This window comes from Amaranthus tricolor, chromosome 9 (genome assembly GCF_026212465.1).
Source record: "Amaranthus tricolor cultivar Red isolate AtriRed21 chromosome 9, ASM2621246v1, whole genome shotgun sequence".
NCBI classification, from domain to species: domain Eukaryota; kingdom Viridiplantae; phylum Streptophyta; class Magnoliopsida; order Caryophyllales; family Amaranthaceae; genus Amaranthus; species Amaranthus tricolor.
This window is the reverse complement of record NC_080055.1, coordinates 23477280-23495913: the sequence shown is the minus strand read 5'-3', so window position 1 is coordinate 23495913 and position 18634 is coordinate 23477280. Positions and strand designations below refer to the sequence as shown.

Below are 18634 nucleotides of genomic sequence, written 5' to 3'. Positions count from 1 at the left end.
TACAATTTATGTATTATTTATAATAGGTCCTAAACCATCACTCATGCTACTCATGTGATAGAGTCGGCTCTCATTTTAGGACATAAATTGTTAGAATAGATGGGGAATATAGAAATGAAATAAAATTAGAGAATCAAAAAAAAGTAATTAAGGAGAATTAAGAATGGTCTTATTTCCATGCATGCATTGTATAGTCACAAAACCTCTTTCCCATCTCTCTAGATTAATTCAAAGTTATAAACAATAAACATCACATGCATGACTATAATATAACTTGACCCATCATGCCCTACTTTCTCCTCCCATTTACTATAAATACCATTCCAAACCCTTCCTTAAAATCCCACAAAACCATAACACACACTTAATATCCAACCTCAATATATAAGCTTAGCAATCCTTATTAGCTTTTCTTTCAACAAAAATGGCTCAAATCCAATCAAAAATAGCTATCATTGGTGCCGGGATAAGCGGCATAGCCGCCGCAAAACAGCTCGCCAAGCACGAGCCGGTGGTGTTCGAGGCCACCGACTCGATCGGAGGTGTGTGGAAACACGCCTCTTTTAGCTCCACAAAGCTTCAAACCCCTCGTTGTGATTATGAATTTTCCGATTTTCCTTGGCCGGATAGAGATGACTCTAGTTTTCCTTCTCATGTTGAGATTATTGACTATTTATATTCTTATGCTTCTCACTTTGATGTCCTTAAGTTTGTTAAGTTTCGTTCTAAGGTCGTTGAGCTTCGCTATCTCGGAGGTGAAAATCACCTCCGTGATAGACCAGCTGAGTATGGGAGGTTGTTGGCTGGCCACCCCGCTTGGGAGGTGGCCATCCAAACTGGAGATGACTTTGATTCTATTCAGGTAGCTAGCTAGTTGTTTTTTAAACGTTACAACTCATAAGCGATTATCTTTTGAAAATCCTATTTTTCATTTATCTTAAAAGATTTAGAGGATGTTTGACAAAATAACTTTTAAATTTATTTTAATACAAATAGAGGGTTAAGTGGTCAAAAAATCAAATGATGCTAGTGTTTGATAAATTAGTTGATTGAAATAACTTATTATATGAATAAGCTGTTTTTGAACAAGTTGCTCATAACAATAGGTTCAAAATAACAATAGGTTCAAAATCAACTGGTCAAACCAGTCAATAAAATCAGCTGGTCAAATCAGCGAGTGTAATAAGCTACCAACTCTCAACTATTTGCCAAACACCCCTAAATTTTTAAAAGTAAAGATGATGTTAATGTCCTTTAAAAGTAAAATTATATAACATGCAGATATGATTTTTCTTTTTAAGAAAAATGATAACCTATTAAGTGGGATTTTTCTAAAAAAAATTCCTTAGTATTATTTCCATTTTCTTTAAAGGTATTGTGACAATAATTTAATTTACATCTCTACATATTGATGCAGAGGTACACATTTGAGTTTGTGGTGGTGTGTATTGGGAAATATGGTGATACCCCAAAAATTCCAAGTTTTCCTTCAAATAAAGGGCCACAAGTATTCAAAGGGAAAGTTTTACATACTCTTGATTATTGCAAATTAAACAAGGAAGAAGCTTCTTCCCTTCTTAAAGGAAAAAGTGTTGCAATTGTTGGTTACAAGAAATCTGCAATAGACCTTGCTGTTGAATGTGCTCAAGCTAACCAAGGTATTTTTATATTTTTATATTTATATATTTTATATATTTTTTTTATTATATACTTGCTATTTTTATTTAAATGAGTCTAAATATTCCATGCATTTTCATGTTTATATAAAGTAGTTTATCATGTAATTATTATGGCATTAACTTTTTATACGTAAATTCTTTGTTAATGACTTTCTTTGGTTTAAACACACTACTAACATTTAATTTGAATTTCTTATTAGACTTAATGATTAATATATTTTATATATCCAATAAAAATTCATGAAACTATCAAGAACCATTACCATATAGATTTATATTTTTATAGTTAATTAGGTTAATTTTAAAGCTTAAAAATCAAAATTGCAATTATTTAAATAAATAAAGAGTGCCCTTAGATATATTATATACTCTAACACGCCTCATCATACGAGCTTTTTGGACTAGTAGTATGGACGCAACACAGACCCTTCTCATATCTGGCCTTGAATGAGGGGTAATTGAGATTCAAATTCATAATCTCTTACCACGCAGGCTTCTAATCAAAATGGTCGAACATGTACTGGATTTCGATTAACCAATCAATGTTTTTGGGTTATAACACACCACTTTGTAATTGGATAAGTTTCAAAAAAAAAAAATTGGTAGGTTTTGGTATCATAATACCATCAATAATTACATGATTTAATTTTCTATTAGATGAAGGCTATTCAAAGAAAAATTTGGGAAATTACACTCTAATTATAAAACCAACATAATTAAAAGAACGCATGATTCAATCTTTATTTGGTTCTTATACTAACAATATAAGTAAATATAAATATTTTTATAATTAAAGAAATCTCTAATTATGCTTAATGTCATAATTGACCAGAAGTTACACTGTGTCCATCAACTCCTTGCATGTGGCAAATCATGGTTGATAGTACTTCATAAGATTAGGTAGCTGTATTTGGCAAATTAATTACGTATGATTATAATTTTAATCATATTTAGTGATATTCCAAAAGTCAGAAAAGAAAGATATATTTTCATCATACTACCTAATTTACTACTCCTTGAATCATAATATATATATAATAAATAAGGAAAACTTTAAATAATTTTAAGTGTTAATAGGTAAGTTTTCAAAAATATTTATCTTATCAAATACATATAACTAATTGAAATCCTTTTGAAAACTTTATATAGCAATACATAATTTGTTGAGAACTATCTTACAAGCAATAATTTGATTGTAATATATAAACATTTTATTTAAGTAAAAAGCTATTTTATATAACAATGCATGCCAATTTCTGCATAGAAAATTAAAAAAATTGTTTGTTTATAAAAATAGCTAAATTTGGACATAAAATATATATATCGTCAAAAATTATTTATTCAATCATACAATCATTTGCCATTATAAGCAATTTATATTAATTATTACATTTCATTAAAAATAATCTGATAATAATAATATGTAATTGTATTTTTCTTTATAATCTATTTTTATATGTACTTTCAAACTATACTTTTCATATAGGTTCTAACCTAGCTAGCTCAAATAAATTTTTAATAACACTCCTACAAACAAATACATCTTCATGCTACCGTTGTACGGCCTAAATTAAATAAATGGGACTTTTATTATTTTTTAGTAAGTAAATTTTGAAATTTATTAATTACGACGTACATTCTTAGCTAATTAGAAGTAGTCAAGGTCAAATTTCAATTTGACTTTTAGTTAACACGGTGTACAATTTTACAATTCAAAGCTTGACTTTAATTGTTGATGATAATTAAGAAATCAAATGAAAACGTAAGCATAGTCATTGAAGCTAATTGCATATCACATATATATGATAAACCATTGAACTATTCAAATGCATTGAAAAAAACACAAATTTCTAAAATTTAAAGAAAAAAGGTCATCTAAAAATGCAGCAAATGTTAAAATTTAATCTTATTTTAGTTGGAGTATTTATCATTTTTCATGGGTAAAATCCTAAATTAAATTTCGTCTATCCTATTATCGATCAGCATCCTTTTATGTACCTTAAACATGGTTAAAATTTTGAATTTAATTCCTTTGATACCTTTTCATTAGCCAATCATATACTAAAAATATGCTAAAATCCTAAATTTAATTTCCTCTACCTTTTTACTGGCCTATCTTATTCTTAAAATATGCAACAAATAAAATTATAAAAAGTGACTAAGACATGAAGTCAATGTAAATGGTGATCATTTGATGTTTTCTTAAGTCAAAGGCTTCTAATGATGATTAATTAAGTAGGCATGAATTTTCAATTCTGATTTGGCGACTATAATTTGACTTCTCATGCATGTGCATGCTCCATTATATTATTCGTAGTTGTGTACATAACATGAAATGTTCACACTTGTACACCATATATAAATGTAGACGACAAAATCTATTATCATATAATTATTGTTTGTTCATACGACTTGTGTGGATTTGGGGTGGTATCGAGTGGATGGATATGAGGCGGGTAAGATTTTATATTTACTATATATTTATTACCTATAGCGGGTATGATTTTTCATATTCATATCCACCAGTACCCACCAAACTTAAACTTATACTCGCACCAACTTGCCGGGGTGGAATGTGAAACCCACTAAATTGTGCCCGTCTGCCGTCTCTAAGTTAAAGTAGTAAGATACGATATTAGATATAAAAGAGAAAATACAACGAGTAAAATAATGCCATATTTAAAATAAAAATATAACAAATTGATTAACACATTCAAAAATAATAAAAAAAAAGAAAATAATTAACTTGTAAGAAGAATATATGTTTGATAATTGTCATATTTCGTTTTGTGTCATTTATATCAATTTGTCGGAAGAATAATGCGTTAGTGTGTTTCTAAAATGATGCACATAGTTTAATGATCGTATTCACACTACTACCTAATATTCTAACATGCAATACAAGGGAGAAGGTTTGGTGGTGGTATACTATACTTTTAGGGTTGTTTATTTTTGGCTAAAACAATATAAAGTACATACCTTTGGAATTTCGGTTATTAACTTATGTTTTTAGTTGAAATCCAAAATATATATACTTTAACAAATGACATTGCAATCGAGAACAATAAGATTATTAAAATCAAAATCGAATTTGAATTGACCTGACTCAAATTGATTAATTAAGCAAATAATATAACTATTTTTTTTGAAAAAAAGTTTATTTAATTTAAGAACAATTCAAAATCAAGAAGAAATTCAACCACTTAAGAATTAATAAACGCAAGAGGTGTTCATTCAGATCATCCAGTCGATTTCAAATCAAATGTTTCGAGTTGGATAAAAATCGAATATTATATCCATGTTGGTTTTACATAATTGTTAACCCATTAATGTTGGGTCAAGTTGAATTCATTCATTAAGTCGGATGAATATCATATCATCGTAACTATTTTGAATATTATTATTTGGTGCAAGTGATCTAATACTTCCTCCGTTCTGAGATACTTGCTACATTTCGGTTATGGGCACTATTCATTGTTCGACTTATTTTATATATTGCGGCTAATACGTAAGTAAAAATATAGTCAAGTAAGATTTTGTTTGAATCGTCTAATCGCATACTTTCATTATATTAACTTATTATAATTAGATGTGTAAAATTTAATATATAAATAAACAAAATAACACATTAAATTGCGTAGAATATTAAATATAGTAAGTATAATGAAACAGATCAACTATATCCTTATACTATATCCTTATACATGATGTGAATGATTGCAGGAGAAGATGGAAAAGCATGCACAATGGTGATTAGAACTTTGCATTGGACAGTTCCCCATTACTCTATTTGGGGTTTACCATTTTATTTATTCTACTCCACTAGATTTTCACAATTTATCTATGAAAGGCCAGACCAAAACATTCTCAGAACTTTAGCATGTCTCCTTCTTTCCCCTATGGTAATTATACTTTCCTTCTATTTTTATCTTATGAGTATCATATAGAAAAAACTAATACTTTTATATGAATTATATATATATATATATATATATATATATATATATATATATATATATATATATATATATATATATATATATATATATATATATATATATACTATTTTAGTATGCATCAATTTTAAAAAATACACAAATAATATGTTTTTCGACTTAACAAGTACAGTCAAATATAGTTATCTAGAAATATTAATATTTTTAGATTGATCAATGCTAAAATAGTGTGGATTAAAATCCTTAGTTACAAGACTCATTATATCAGTCTCGTGGACCGTGGTAATGAAATTTTTATTGTAAATGATATTTTCTCTAACAACAGAGTACTACTCCCTTGTATTAATCTTAATAATCTCATTTACTTTTTGAAATTTTACTTTTTACTTTTAATTTGTGTTTTATTTTTAATTTATAAGTTAAAATATAGTTAAATTGGATCGTGTTTGATTCGTCCCAATGTAAAAATTATTAATATCAACTTAATTATGCACAATAAGGGATATTAAAGGTCTAAATGTGCTCGACAAGTTGAAAAAGATACATGAACCTATTATGGTGGATAGAAAAAAGTATTAATTATTCAGTTGCAATTTCAAAGGTTACTATATGATTTACTTTTAATTAATAACTATAATTAAATAGTAAACGACTATTCAACAATCAATCTTCTTAAAAAAATATTATATAAATTATTTAACTAGATATTTCACAATAGTACTAACAGAATTAATTATTATTGCAATTTCTTACAGAAACAAGTGGTTACAAAATTAATAGAGAACTACTTGCTTTGGAGGCTTCCATATGAAAAATATGGTCTAAAACCAGATCATCCATTTCTTGAAGATTATGCAAGTTGTCAAATGGCAATCTTGCCTGAAAATTTCTTTGATGAAGCTGATGAAGGAAGAATTAAGTTTAAGAAAGCTTCTAAATGGTGGTTTTATGAAAATGGAATCCAATTTGATGATAATACTAAGCTTGAGGCTGACATAGTCATTTGTGCCACTGGTTATGATGGAAAGAAGAAGCTAGAAGCCATACTTCCTCAATTTTTCTCTAGCTTCCTTGATTATAATGGTGTAATGCCATTATATAGGTAATCATCACCGCTAAACTCTAATTATAATTCATAAGTTATATTTGTAAGGTTGTGAAAATTCGTCACATTAATATTTTGTGGGTCCATCTATGTGGACGCATCTAGGGGCGTTTGTGGGTTTAGGCCTATAAACCTACGGATAATGAGCAGTGATTTCTATACACAATTAATGAGATTCACTCTTCTTCAATGTTTTATAGTATAAGGAGAACTACCCATCAAATATAAATATAAGTTCATAATCCACTATATATTTTAGTGACGTGGGATTTTCCTCTCATAAGAAGTATTTCCTATACTCTCTGTTACATGTGAGCCACATCATATCTAAGAACCACCTTCAGTTCTGATACCATGTATGGTCGTGACAGATCGTCATATAAATACCCTGTGGACTCGGGCCGACAACACACGGATATAATGAGCGTTGACTTGCGTACACACTTGATGTGATTCACTCTTTCCCAAAACCATATGGTATTAGGAAAATTATCCACCCAACATTATATGCAAGCCTACAATTCACTATTTTATAGATATGAGATCTTTCTTGCATGTATAGGTGTTCAATGGGCTGGATTAGGGTCGGACGAGGCTCAAATAAAAATGGGCCAGGCCGAGCCTTTGTTATAAATAAAATGGCCTCAAATGGGTTGGGCCCTCTAGGCGAGGGCCCAATTCGAACCAATTGGCCAATTTATAAAATTGTATTCATGAATTTTCATTCAAATAAATGTGTTTTGAAATAAATGTCCTATAATTTTATTGTTTGTGTTTGTCCATTATAATTAAATTATGAACTATTATAAATTAATAATATTATATCATAACTAAGCAAATTTAAAATAACAAAGGCCTATTTAAAGTATTTCCAACGATATTGTTAGAGTATATAACATATTATGGAGCCTCAACCATCAGCTTAAGCTTTTGGTTGAGTTGGTTCCTTGACATGGTATCAGAAATTGTGTCACAGGTTCGAATTTTAACCCCTCATTTAAAGTGGAATATTCAGCGCATATGTGCATTCACACTTATAGCCCAATGGGCTCTCGTGTGAGGGGGCATGTTAGAGTATATAACATATCTTGGGGCTTTAGCCATCAGCTTAAATTTTTGTTTGAGTTTGATTCCTCGAAAGATATTAAAAATGAGAACTTAATTAATTCTAATATAATGCAAACTAATAATATTGCAGGAGCACTATAAACCCTATGATACCGAACATGGCCTTTGTAGGCTACATTGAGACGGTAGCAAACCTTCAAACAGCCGAGTTACGGTGCAAATGGCTAGCAAATCTAGTGGACGACAAATTTAAGCTCCCTAATGTAGAAAAGATGCTAGGGCATATTGAAAATGAGGTTGAAGTTATGAAGAAGACTACTAGATTCTACAAAAGGCAATGTATTTCTACTTATAGTATTGATCATAATGATCAACTTTGTGAGGAGATGGGATGGAATTCTTGGAGGAAGAAAAGTTGGTTTGATGAAGCATTTAGCCCTTATACTAGTCAAGACTATGACAAGGATAATTGATCGATCAAACTAAAACAATACTTTCTCCGTTCTTGATTACTTGCAGTTTTAGAGGGTGGAAAATCAGTCATTTTCAAAGTATTTTTGTCTATTTTACTCCATTTGAATGGCAGGTTAAACAACTAAAAGAGGTATTAATTGCAAATATTATGAAATGGAGGAAGCATATTACTGAGACATGTTTAATTATTTGAAAGTTTTAATTTGCTTGTCATTATTTATTGTTATCACTAAATTTAGCAATGGATTTAGCTTATATAAGCTAAATTTTTAGTGATTTAGAAGCAAAAAAATAATTTGTAGGGCTAAATTCTGTATTAGATTTAATAAATGTATTAGGCATTTTTCTTTAAATTTTTTGGCATACAAACAAGTATTTTCTAGGCACATGATGTAATAATGTTTCAGTATAAGCTATATTCAATATTTATAGTTAATGGGATCTTCACCCTGAGTCGCTGTCATAATATTTCATATCTTATTTGATTCGTCTCAATGCAAAGATTATTAAGATTTATATTTTATAATATTTTGTTATGTATAGTTAGAGGGAGTATTTTTTTGAAAACTTATGAATATATGGATTCTACAAAAGAATTATGGAAATTATTGGAGGATAAATGTATGGTCAAGGATATCCATGAATCAAGTAAAAATGTAGTAAAGGTTACGTGGATATCCAAAAGTAACCAAAGACTATTCTTTGACTTGTTATGGAAATCACTTGATTTTTGACGGATATTGATGTCATGCAAGTTAGAGTTTTAATGAAGAGGAAAATTCTTGAATTAATGATTAGATATTCTTTATGGGAGAGAGTGTTTTCTATCTAGTCTAGAAATTATTTAATATAAATAATTACTTTGACACGAGGCAATTAGAGTATGAGAGTTATAAAATGTAATATATTTATGTATATTAAATTTATTTTTGCTATTATAGCAATAAGTGGTGACATATCAATAATTTACTCTACAATATTTAATAGCTACTTTGATTTAATATGTGAATTTTTAATATAATAATTAAATGTCTTTTTTTATCTCTATATTTATTAATTATGCTAAGAAAAAATTAAAAAAATAGTTAACTTAAAAAGTTAAAAATCTCGTGCAACTTCAAATTTCATTGTCTTGGCTTTGGTGGGTAAAGAATGGTCGTTAATGGAACTATAAGAAGAATATTCTAAAAGGGGGTTGATTAGAGTATGACTCTTTTTCGAATTGTTTGCCAGAATTCTGAACACTTGTGTTGATTAGGGACTTGAAGTAAAACAAAATATAAATGGGGAAATAAAAGTGGAGGATGATTTATTTATATAGTGGTTCTTCCACAAATATTATAATATTTGTAATAGTTACTCTTACGATAGATCATCTTTCGGTGAGATGACCTCAAATAAAAGAGTCTATATTCTCATAATATGTATGAAATGGGCTATTTAACCCGTGTATAAGGCGTCTTTCCACATCGTGACATAAAATTTGTGCATTTGTAAAACATTTTAATTTCAATAATTTTTAGAAATATATTTTTTATTGTCAAGGTTGGTTTGTTAAATCTTAAATTTGATGGTTTTCAGTTACAGAATCACTATTACGTGTATATCTTTCCAAGATGTTTAGGATATGGTATTTTAGTCGTAATTTTATGGTTTATTAATTAATATGGTTTTATATCATACATAATATCGTATATGAATCCTTTAGTTTAGGTGTATTTTTATGTGGCCGATTCTCTTACCATAATGATGTAGTTTTATAGTTTTTCTTTGATGGTTTTTAATTTCAAAAAAACTAATAAATAATAATAAAAATAATAATATACTCCCTCCTGTTCATAATAATGTTTCATTTGTTTTTTACACTCTATCCAATGCACTTATTCATTTTTTAATATCTTTAATCGTGTATAATTAAAAATTATGAAAAGTTGATATGAATAATCCTTGCATTGAGACGAATCAAACAAGATTGCACTTGAGTATGTTTTAATTTATAGATTAGTAATAAAATACAAATTAAGAGTAAGAGGTGAATAATGTCCAAAAAGTAAATGGGACACTTGTTGTGAATAGGTGGGAGTATTTATTTGTATATGTCATTGTTAACAATATTATTTTTTTGTTGTGCAATGCAATTAAGTTTCTTAAACAATCGATTATTAAACAACTAAAGATCATTGTATGACTAATATTACAAAATATTTAATTGCAGTATAATTGAAATTCTTTTTATTTTATATATATAGGGTTTTAAAAAGTTAATTATAATTAGTATCATATTCAAACAAAAATGGTTTAAAATTATTATTAACATATTTTATTAAACAAAATCATTTAAAATTATTACAAACATATTTTAGTAACAAAAGTCTTTTAAAGTTTAATTAAAATTCATATAAAAAGAATTATATATGGATTTTTATTAATATACCGCTTCTTTCAAAAAGCTCATACTGATCTAGGGACAAGAGAAGGTTGGACTAATAAGACCCTTTGCTCTAGAGACCCTCAAATGAAAATAGAATATCCTAAACATGTCATAAGTAAGACAAATAGCAAGGAAAGGCAAGTGTAAAGACTAATAACAAAAACCAAATATATATAAAATTAACATTCATAAAGGCATAAATACTGATTGCAACAAAGATAACTATCGGTTGTCAACGACAATTATTCGACGTCTCTAGCTAATTTTATCCATATAGTCAAGTCCATAGAGATCACGTGCAACATGCTCACATCATTCCTAACTAATTTGCCCTTCCGATGTTTTATTTGGCCTAAAATTTCAAAAGTTGTGATATTGTTTCCTCGCTTCTCACATGTGCATTAATGGTATTTCTGTGTACATGTTTAAACTATCTCAATCTATTTTCACGCATCATTGCAGAAATGGATACAACCCCTAGCCTCTCTCTCAAAATCTAGTTCCTAATGTTACCCATGCTAATATTTATACACATTCACCTTAACATTCTCATTTCTGCTTCTTCCATCATATGCTCATATATATATTTTAACTGACCGACACTTAATCCCATACAACAAGGTTTGTCGGACTGCATCATGGTAGAAGCTATATCTTTTAATCTAGTCAAACATCTCTTATCAAATAGGATACTAATGGTTGCTCTCTATTTAAGCAATCCATCTTGAATTTGATGCATTACATATTCATCAATCTCCTTGTTAATTTGAATTGCTAATTCTATATATCTAAACTTGGACATTTGTGCAACAACATCTTCATCAACAGTCACATCAGGTTCCTTCACTTTCTATTTCCTACTAAATTGCATTATATGTATTTCGTTTTAAAATAACTTATTCACAATCCTTTTCCTTTTAGAGCCACTCTCTAATCCTTTAACCTTGCACTGATTTAGTTTATCAATTGCACTAAAACACCTCATTCAAACAACGTAACCCTTTAATGATTAACAACTCATTAAACGAGAATAGTCCAATGTCATATGTGAATAAGGTTATTTGTAAACCAACTTAAAATTTACGGCCAGTCTCCTGAGAGGCGTCTTTCAAGCGCAGTTCATTAAAGTTTACTACCTACTCTTACTTTATATTTTTCAATATAAGTCAATCTAATTAAAGAGGGTCTCTTAAAGAAACCGTCTCTCATAATAATTTGTATAACATTTTAAATCTCATTCTTTATTAACCCCTTAAACCTCAAACCCTGAATTGAAGGATTTGGGCGTAATGGGATTTGAAGGAATGGAGAGTGTTCAAAACACATTCCAAAACATTTCCAAAGATGTTAAATTGTTTGCTTCTTCCGCTTTCGAGTCGAAATCAACACCGCCGCCACCCCTTCTTCCGGTTTCTTCATCTCTTTCTCCCGGTGTTCTAATCACCAGACCTCCTCGGTGAACTTCTCACTCTTACTACCTTGATTTTTCTTTGTTTTTGCAAATTTGATTTTATTTAATCCATACATGTTAATTTTATGGAGAAATTGAAATTGGATTTTTGCATATAGTAACCCTAACATCATTTTCTGTGGTCATGCCGAAAAGTGTTCAATTTTTGACCTATATTCGCAATATTGATAATATAAACCTCATTGGATTATTAGGAAGGGTTCATTTATTCTGTGGTTGCTGGTTAGGCGACTGAAATAGTCACATTTTATATTTATGATACGGTTTCTGATGGAAAACACTGATTTTGATTGCTCAAACGTTGATGGAATGTTTTATTCTACTCATCATTAACTTATAACTATATTGATTTAGAAACTTGAGAAGTTATTTTTGATATATATCAAAAAAGCACTTGTAAAACAGCATATTCTGTTTGATTTATTGATGGGATTTATTGATGGATAATGAGAGAAAATATCCCTTTGGAAATTCTTTTAGAAGGACTGCTAGTCATACGGGTAAATTGTGTGTAGACACGGGAAAGGAGATAATGAAGGGTTTTTACATTATCCTTGAAATGAAAGGTTTAGGAACTCACAATAATGAATAAGAAGGTGAAAAAAGAGAACAAGAATGGAGGAACAAACCAAACCAAACAAGAAACAAACAAGCAAGAACCCAAGTCTTAATGGTGTTTTGACACCTCCCATTCAAATAATATTATATTTCATTAAGGATTCAACACTATATTAATGAGATACCACTCACAAACAAATAACTCATTCATTTACTCTTTTTATGGAGTTTTCACTCTAATACATGAAAGAACTACTTAAGCTCTCTAAAATTTTATTTCTCTCTATGTATTAGCTATTGAAATGAAGTAGGATTAGCGCCTAAAGGCTGTCACTTTATCACTTGTTCTAAGACAACCTTTATCAATGAACTAGGAATGAAAAAGAATACGAAATAAGTGCAATAATAAAGAAGATACAAATTTACGAGGTTCACCCAACTTGGGCTACATTTTCGGTGGTGCTTTGACTACAAATAGAGATTAAACAATGAAGTTCTTGAAGAACTTTTACAATGAAATATTACACTAGAAGACGAAGAAGAAAAAAGTGAAGGTAGACTATTATGTTTAGGTTTTAGGGTTAGAACCATCTTATGTTAGTGCATAATCACTCATATTTATACTAAAAGTAATGTGCCAATCATTTGGACAAAGGCCCACAACAACTAAGGAAGAATAATCAGCCGCAAAATGACACACAACAAAACAAGAAGTGATTGTTTAAGGCTTTAAGCACTATTATTACACGTTCGAGCACTTTACTTGGGTGCTGGGGCATTCACTAACTTCATGTATCTGCTGGTTCAAGGCAGAGGCAGCCTATCCTTGCCTTTTTTTAGCTATGTGGCGGGCCAACAATAGAATGCGTATGGCTTTACTCCGCATCTTCATACACACCTCCTATGCACCTATACACCAACATGTACTCACCATGATGCACTCACTCCAAAAACCACCGCCTAACGCTAATGCTTCTTTTGGTCTCTTAAATAGCCCACAAAATCAGCAAACAAATATTTTCCAAAAGACCAAGTGTTCCATAAAATCAACATTTGAAAGATTGCATCGGCCACAACTGCTCATTCGAGCATACCTATTGTTGGCTTTTTTGAGAGATACACATTGCAGTCCCTTCTTGATTCAAGCCCAAATGCATACCCATGATCTCTTTCTAATATGCATGCCATGGAATGAGTTATAATGCCCCCTTACTTGGTAATTTGATTCTTGCACCAACAATCTTAAGTTAAATTGGCTTATCTAGATAAGATGGAGATGTAGCCTTCTTTTTTATTTGGGTTGAGACATTAATATAGGTAGGGATGTGAAAATGTTGTTATGTTTGGATACAAGATTTAGCGTTGCAATTAGCGAAAATTTAAGTAACTATTACTTAACATTTATAACCAAAATCTCACGCATAAAAATATATGACTATAAAGGTTGTTTTACAGTACAATTTTTGATAATTGCAAAAGAAAAAAAGAATTACAACCTTTAATATATGACTTGAGTAATCAATAAGAGAATGAACATTTCAAAGTTTACTCTAATATATCAATCCCATCAACACAAGACTAGAGATTCGAATGTAGCACTTCTAATTAGTCGATATCTTATGTGAAAAAGATCACTCATCATTAATTAAAAAGCCATATTCTCATCAATTAAAATTCTAAAATATTGAATGCTTGCTTCACCCAATAAATAGATTTTTGAAGATTCCCTTGGATTTGATGGATCTCAAAACTTTTTGGTTATGTCAATACGCATCTTTTTTTCACAAACTTGTTGTCTTGATAAACATTTGTCTTATCTCAAAATCATGATATTCAACGATTGCAAGGAGTATACTGATGGCTTTTAACTTTGCTACCAGAGAACAAGTTTCGCCATCGTCAATATTATGAACTTATGTGTAACCTTTCACCATTAACCTTACCTTGAAAACACTCAAGTTTACATTCTTATTTGTTTTCAATTTGAAAATCTATTTGTACCCAATGGATTTTATCTTATTCAAAAATTAACTAATTTCATATTTGATTATTAGAATTCATGTCAATACTTATGGTCCCAAGTCATGTCTTGGAGTTATTGCCTTGTAACGCTTCTCTATCGTTAGTAAGTTCTAGATCCTCCAAATATTATTTTAAAACATAATTATTTGTTACTTATAAATCAATATATTTTTAGATGAAACGAAAGGACTACTGCACCTACATTGGGGAACATTAAAGTTTTTGCAAAAGCATCAGACGCTCTCATGAACCACCTTTAATACGGTGTCAACTCAATCATTTGCTTAACTTTTCGAATTTATTCAAAAAAAAATATTTGTCCCATTTGTCTTTTGAGAATATAAACTTCTTTTCTAATAAGATACCATCGCAAGCAACAAACACATTGTTTTCGTTTTGTAAATATGATATCTATTCTTCATTTTTAGATAACCCAGAAAAAGACTCTTTTTAAATATGGATAAAAGTTTGTTATACTATAAACACTTTACATAAACTTCACAACAACAAATTCTTTGATAAACCATCAATTAAACATTTTTAGCCCATGTCTTAGATGGAGTCTATTCTACAACTTTAGACAAAGCTTTTTAAGTGTAAAAGCAGTAGTTTCAAGGGAAAATCCATAGAAGAGATCAATAAAACTTGACGAGAAGATGAAACAATACCATTTAGGATCGTTTGGGCATATGCAAAGAAGAGTATTAGCAAACTGATAAAGAAGATAGAAAGTTGAAAATCAAAAGACTTAAAAAGAGGGTGAGGAAGACCGAAAATGACATAGAGAGTGGGTTTGGAAAAAGATTTGAAAGATTTTGACTTGCAGGTTGAGATGATAGCAAATTGAAATGAATAGAGAAGTGGGTTAACGCTTTGGTATTGTTGTAATACTATTCTAGATGGTCAAAGTAAGTTGTACAATCCTAGTGCTAAGGCAGTAGCTCTTGCTCCATCTCGTTCTTTTTACAAGGCGTTGTCCTACCTCTTGTGCCAATTTGCCACTCTTTTTTAGTTCCTCCTCCTCATTATCATCATATACCTTCTATATTGCTCATAGATAATATTATCTATAAGGAGAGCAAGATGTTAAATCATACCCTTATAAAAAGAGATAAGGGGGTTGCAGTGCATATTACAAATGATGCGAGTATCACAATTTGAATCAAATACTTAAGAAGAAGTTGCCAAATTTATTTCTATAACATAAATACTAGTAGAAACAACCATCCTTTTGTCTTTCAAATACTTGGGGAAATATATGTTTCAATGGCCTATATTGTGAGTGTCACAGTAATAACACTTACGTTTAATGGCTTTTGGTTTGGGAGTGTTTTGCTTCTCAAAAGGTTTGGCAACTTTCATACCCATAATCTACTTCTTTTTAACAACTTACTTTTCTTGAACACTTTTCCTATCTTTACTATAAGAACTTGTGTTTTTTTAGTGGTTCAAATATAATGTTTCTTTCAACATGAATGAACCTTTTATAACTTTTGCTTGGTTGTATCTTCTTCCCACCTTGCTCACATAGAAACTTATGAAACCAATCATGAAATAAAATCAAAATAGTGTCGGTAGCAAGCTCATTAAGGTAGTGAAATCTCGATTTTTCCGTGTTTTGGAAATGTCCATCATATCGAACACATATTGTCTAACCGATTTTGCTTTCTCTAACTTGGTTTCACCATTCTTTCAATTTATTTCAAACATTTATAATCTAGTATGTCTTTGAAACATAGTTTTCAACTACTGGATTATGTAGCAAGCATACATAGCATCCAAAAGCTTTTGGAAATATGCTTCAATGCATGCTATCATAAGTCATGTGACTTGCATCGGAGTTATGAAGAATTTTTTTCCTGGTATACATTCAACCTTGCCATCCTCTTTGGGGAAGTTGAGAAATCAAGGTGTCGATTTCTTTCTCCTTCCAAAATGTTTTAGTGTTCTATTTGTCAAGCCAAGAATCGAATCACTATTGCTAAAAAGTCAAAATCAATGCTAATGAATTTGAGATTTTTTCGTATGTGTGAGCAAAGAGAATTTGTTCTCAACTTTTTCTAAACTTTCCTAAGGAGCACGACCAATGCTAGGCAAACACTTCTTGAGAATTCGGTGCAAGTCATGTGTCTTATGTTAGCATGCATGGAAACATATTTTCAAAAGCACAAGTATGTATGCTTACAACATGATGTAACAATCGAAAACTATGTTTTAATGAAAGCTAGATTAGAGAGGTTTGAAGTGAACAAAAAGATTTTTGAATTCAAATTAGAGAAAGAAAAACCAGTTGATCTGCATGTGTTTAATGACCTTTTAAAATCATGGGAAAATTGGGTTTATGTACCCTATTGAGCTTGCTACTAGCACCGGCTTGAATTCATTGCATAATGAGTCCCATAAGTTTTTGTGTGAATTTTCACATGGAAGATAAGGAAGATTTGAACTGCATTAACTTTCTAAGAATTTGCAATGTTGATTCATGTTGAAAAAAATATTCCATCTAAACCACAAAAAGAACATAAAACTGTTCTTATGTTAAGGAAAGGAAAATAGTTCAAGAAAAGGAGAGTTTTTAAACACAAGAATAAGATAAGGGCATTAAAGTTGTCATTGATTCTCAAACTTGGAAGCGTAAGACTCCAAAATTGTTGTTGTTTAACTTAAGTGTTACTATCGCCACAATCGTGGTTAATGGAAGTGGAATCCAAAGATTTTCTATAAATGTTATACAAATTAATTTTTGTATGAGCTTGCAATCATCATTTTTTTCTTAGTCATTCTTTCTGAATGTGTTTCAGTGATGACATGATTTTGTTAACGGTATCACATGTTGAGGAGGATCAATCAAGAAATTTTTATAGTTGAAACACATCATTCAATACCATATTTTTCTAACTGTTATGCTTGCCTTAGTTACGAAAGCTGTGAAATGCAAGTTTTACAAACTAAAGTTTATCTTTGGGTATATGTAGAAACTGGGTTTCGATACAGACTTGCTCAAAGCTTTGTGCGGTTTGTTTTGTTGCTGGGATTTTTGTTGGCTACACTTTGAAGAAACGAGTCAGACGCTGGTTATCTCGTCTTGCAAGAAGATTGAAAGATGACTGAAAAGGATTTTCTTTTATTCTGATGTAATGACCTTTTAGCTTGCTTTATCAGACAAATCGTGCATGAAGTGCTTTAGCCCTCATAAGGGAAATAATACTTCTATAAGGGATTACAGGCTTTGTATGACTGCATTAGTGAACAAACTTTATCAGGCACCCCAAATAGTGATGGGTTTTGAATGTACCTTGGTGATTCAAATACAGTTTTACCATTCAAATTTTCATCTGATCTTGTTTGTAAATATCACGAGTTCAATCTCGATAAAATTTCATGCTCAAATGACCATCCATATTGTAGACAAATTGTGAGGGACGAGTGTCCTTTTAGTAAGGCATCTTGCCATCTACCCTTGTGTCCTATATTAGTTGGACTCGAGTACTGATGTTGGATACTGGTACGTGTCCAAATGTTAGATACGTTTAAATATTCATTTTTACGCTTAAAATGAAGTGTCATACCATTTTTCCAAGGATCAAGGATCAGACACGGGTATGTGAAGTAAAATAAAGAGTTCGAGTAACCTAGTTTGTGGCATAGCTTCTGCAATGTCCTCATATATCATGCCCTAGATGTTTGTTGGATATAGCCAGACAAGGGATAAATGAGCTGGATTATTAGGATGCGGAAATTAACTTTTTGGGATTTTTTCATACTTATCCGACTAGTTAGTTTGAAGCCGGTTAAATGGTATTTGGGTAATCAAATTTTATTTTATTAAAACGTTCAAAAGTGGGAGTGGGGGTGGCTAATTTTGTTCTG

The 18634-nt window shown here is 30.3% G+C and overlaps 2 protein-coding genes across 2 annotated transcripts; both read left to right on the top strand.

The window, feature by feature from the left end:
- The first annotated feature begins 359 nt into the window (after positions 1–359).
- Positions 360–8716, top strand: LOC130823705 (probable flavin-containing monooxygenase 1). The gene is made up of 5 exons (XM_057688434.1): positions 360–862; positions 1418–1658; positions 5403–5581; positions 6391–6737; positions 7939–8716. Exons 1-5 carry the CDS (start codon positions 425–427, stop codon positions 8279–8281), a joined length of 1548 nt encoding a protein of 515 aa, XP_057544417.1. The 5' UTR covers positions 360–424; the 3' UTR covers positions 8282–8716.
- Positions 8717–11965: 3249 nt separating this feature from the next.
- LOC130823704 (uncharacterized) lies at positions 11966–18092 on the top strand. The gene is made up of 2 exons (XM_057688433.1): positions 11966–12169; positions 17740–18092. Exons 1-2 carry the CDS (start codon positions 12003–12005, stop codon positions 17873–17875), a joined length of 303 nt encoding a protein of 100 aa, XP_057544416.1. The 5' UTR covers positions 11966–12002; the 3' UTR covers positions 17876–18092.
- Positions 18093–18634: the final 542 nt, after the last annotated feature.

What these genes read in the sequence shown, in the direction of transcription:
- LOC130823705 (XM_057688434.1), top strand. Translation starts at nt 425, where the DNA reads ATGGCTCAAATCCAATCAAAAATAGCTATCATTGGTGCCGGGATAAGC. An exon ending in GTCTCCTTCTTTCCCCTATG is followed by an intron (nt 5,582 to 6,390) that starts GTAATTATACTT and finishes AATTTCTTACAG; the next exon opens with AAACAAGTGGTTACAAAATT. An exon ending in GGTGTAATGCCATTATATAG is followed by an intron (nt 6,738 to 7,938) that starts GTAATCATCACC and finishes ATAATATTGCAG; the next exon opens with GAGCACTATAAACCCTATGA.
- LOC130823704 (XM_057688433.1), top strand. Translation starts at nt 12,003, where the DNA reads ATGGGATTTGAAGGAATGGAGAGTGTTCAAAACACATTCCAAAACATT. An exon ending in CTAATCACCAGACCTCCTCG is followed by an intron (nt 12,170 to 17,739) that starts GTGAACTTCTCA and finishes GGGTATATGTAG; the next exon opens with AAACTGGGTTTCGATACAGA.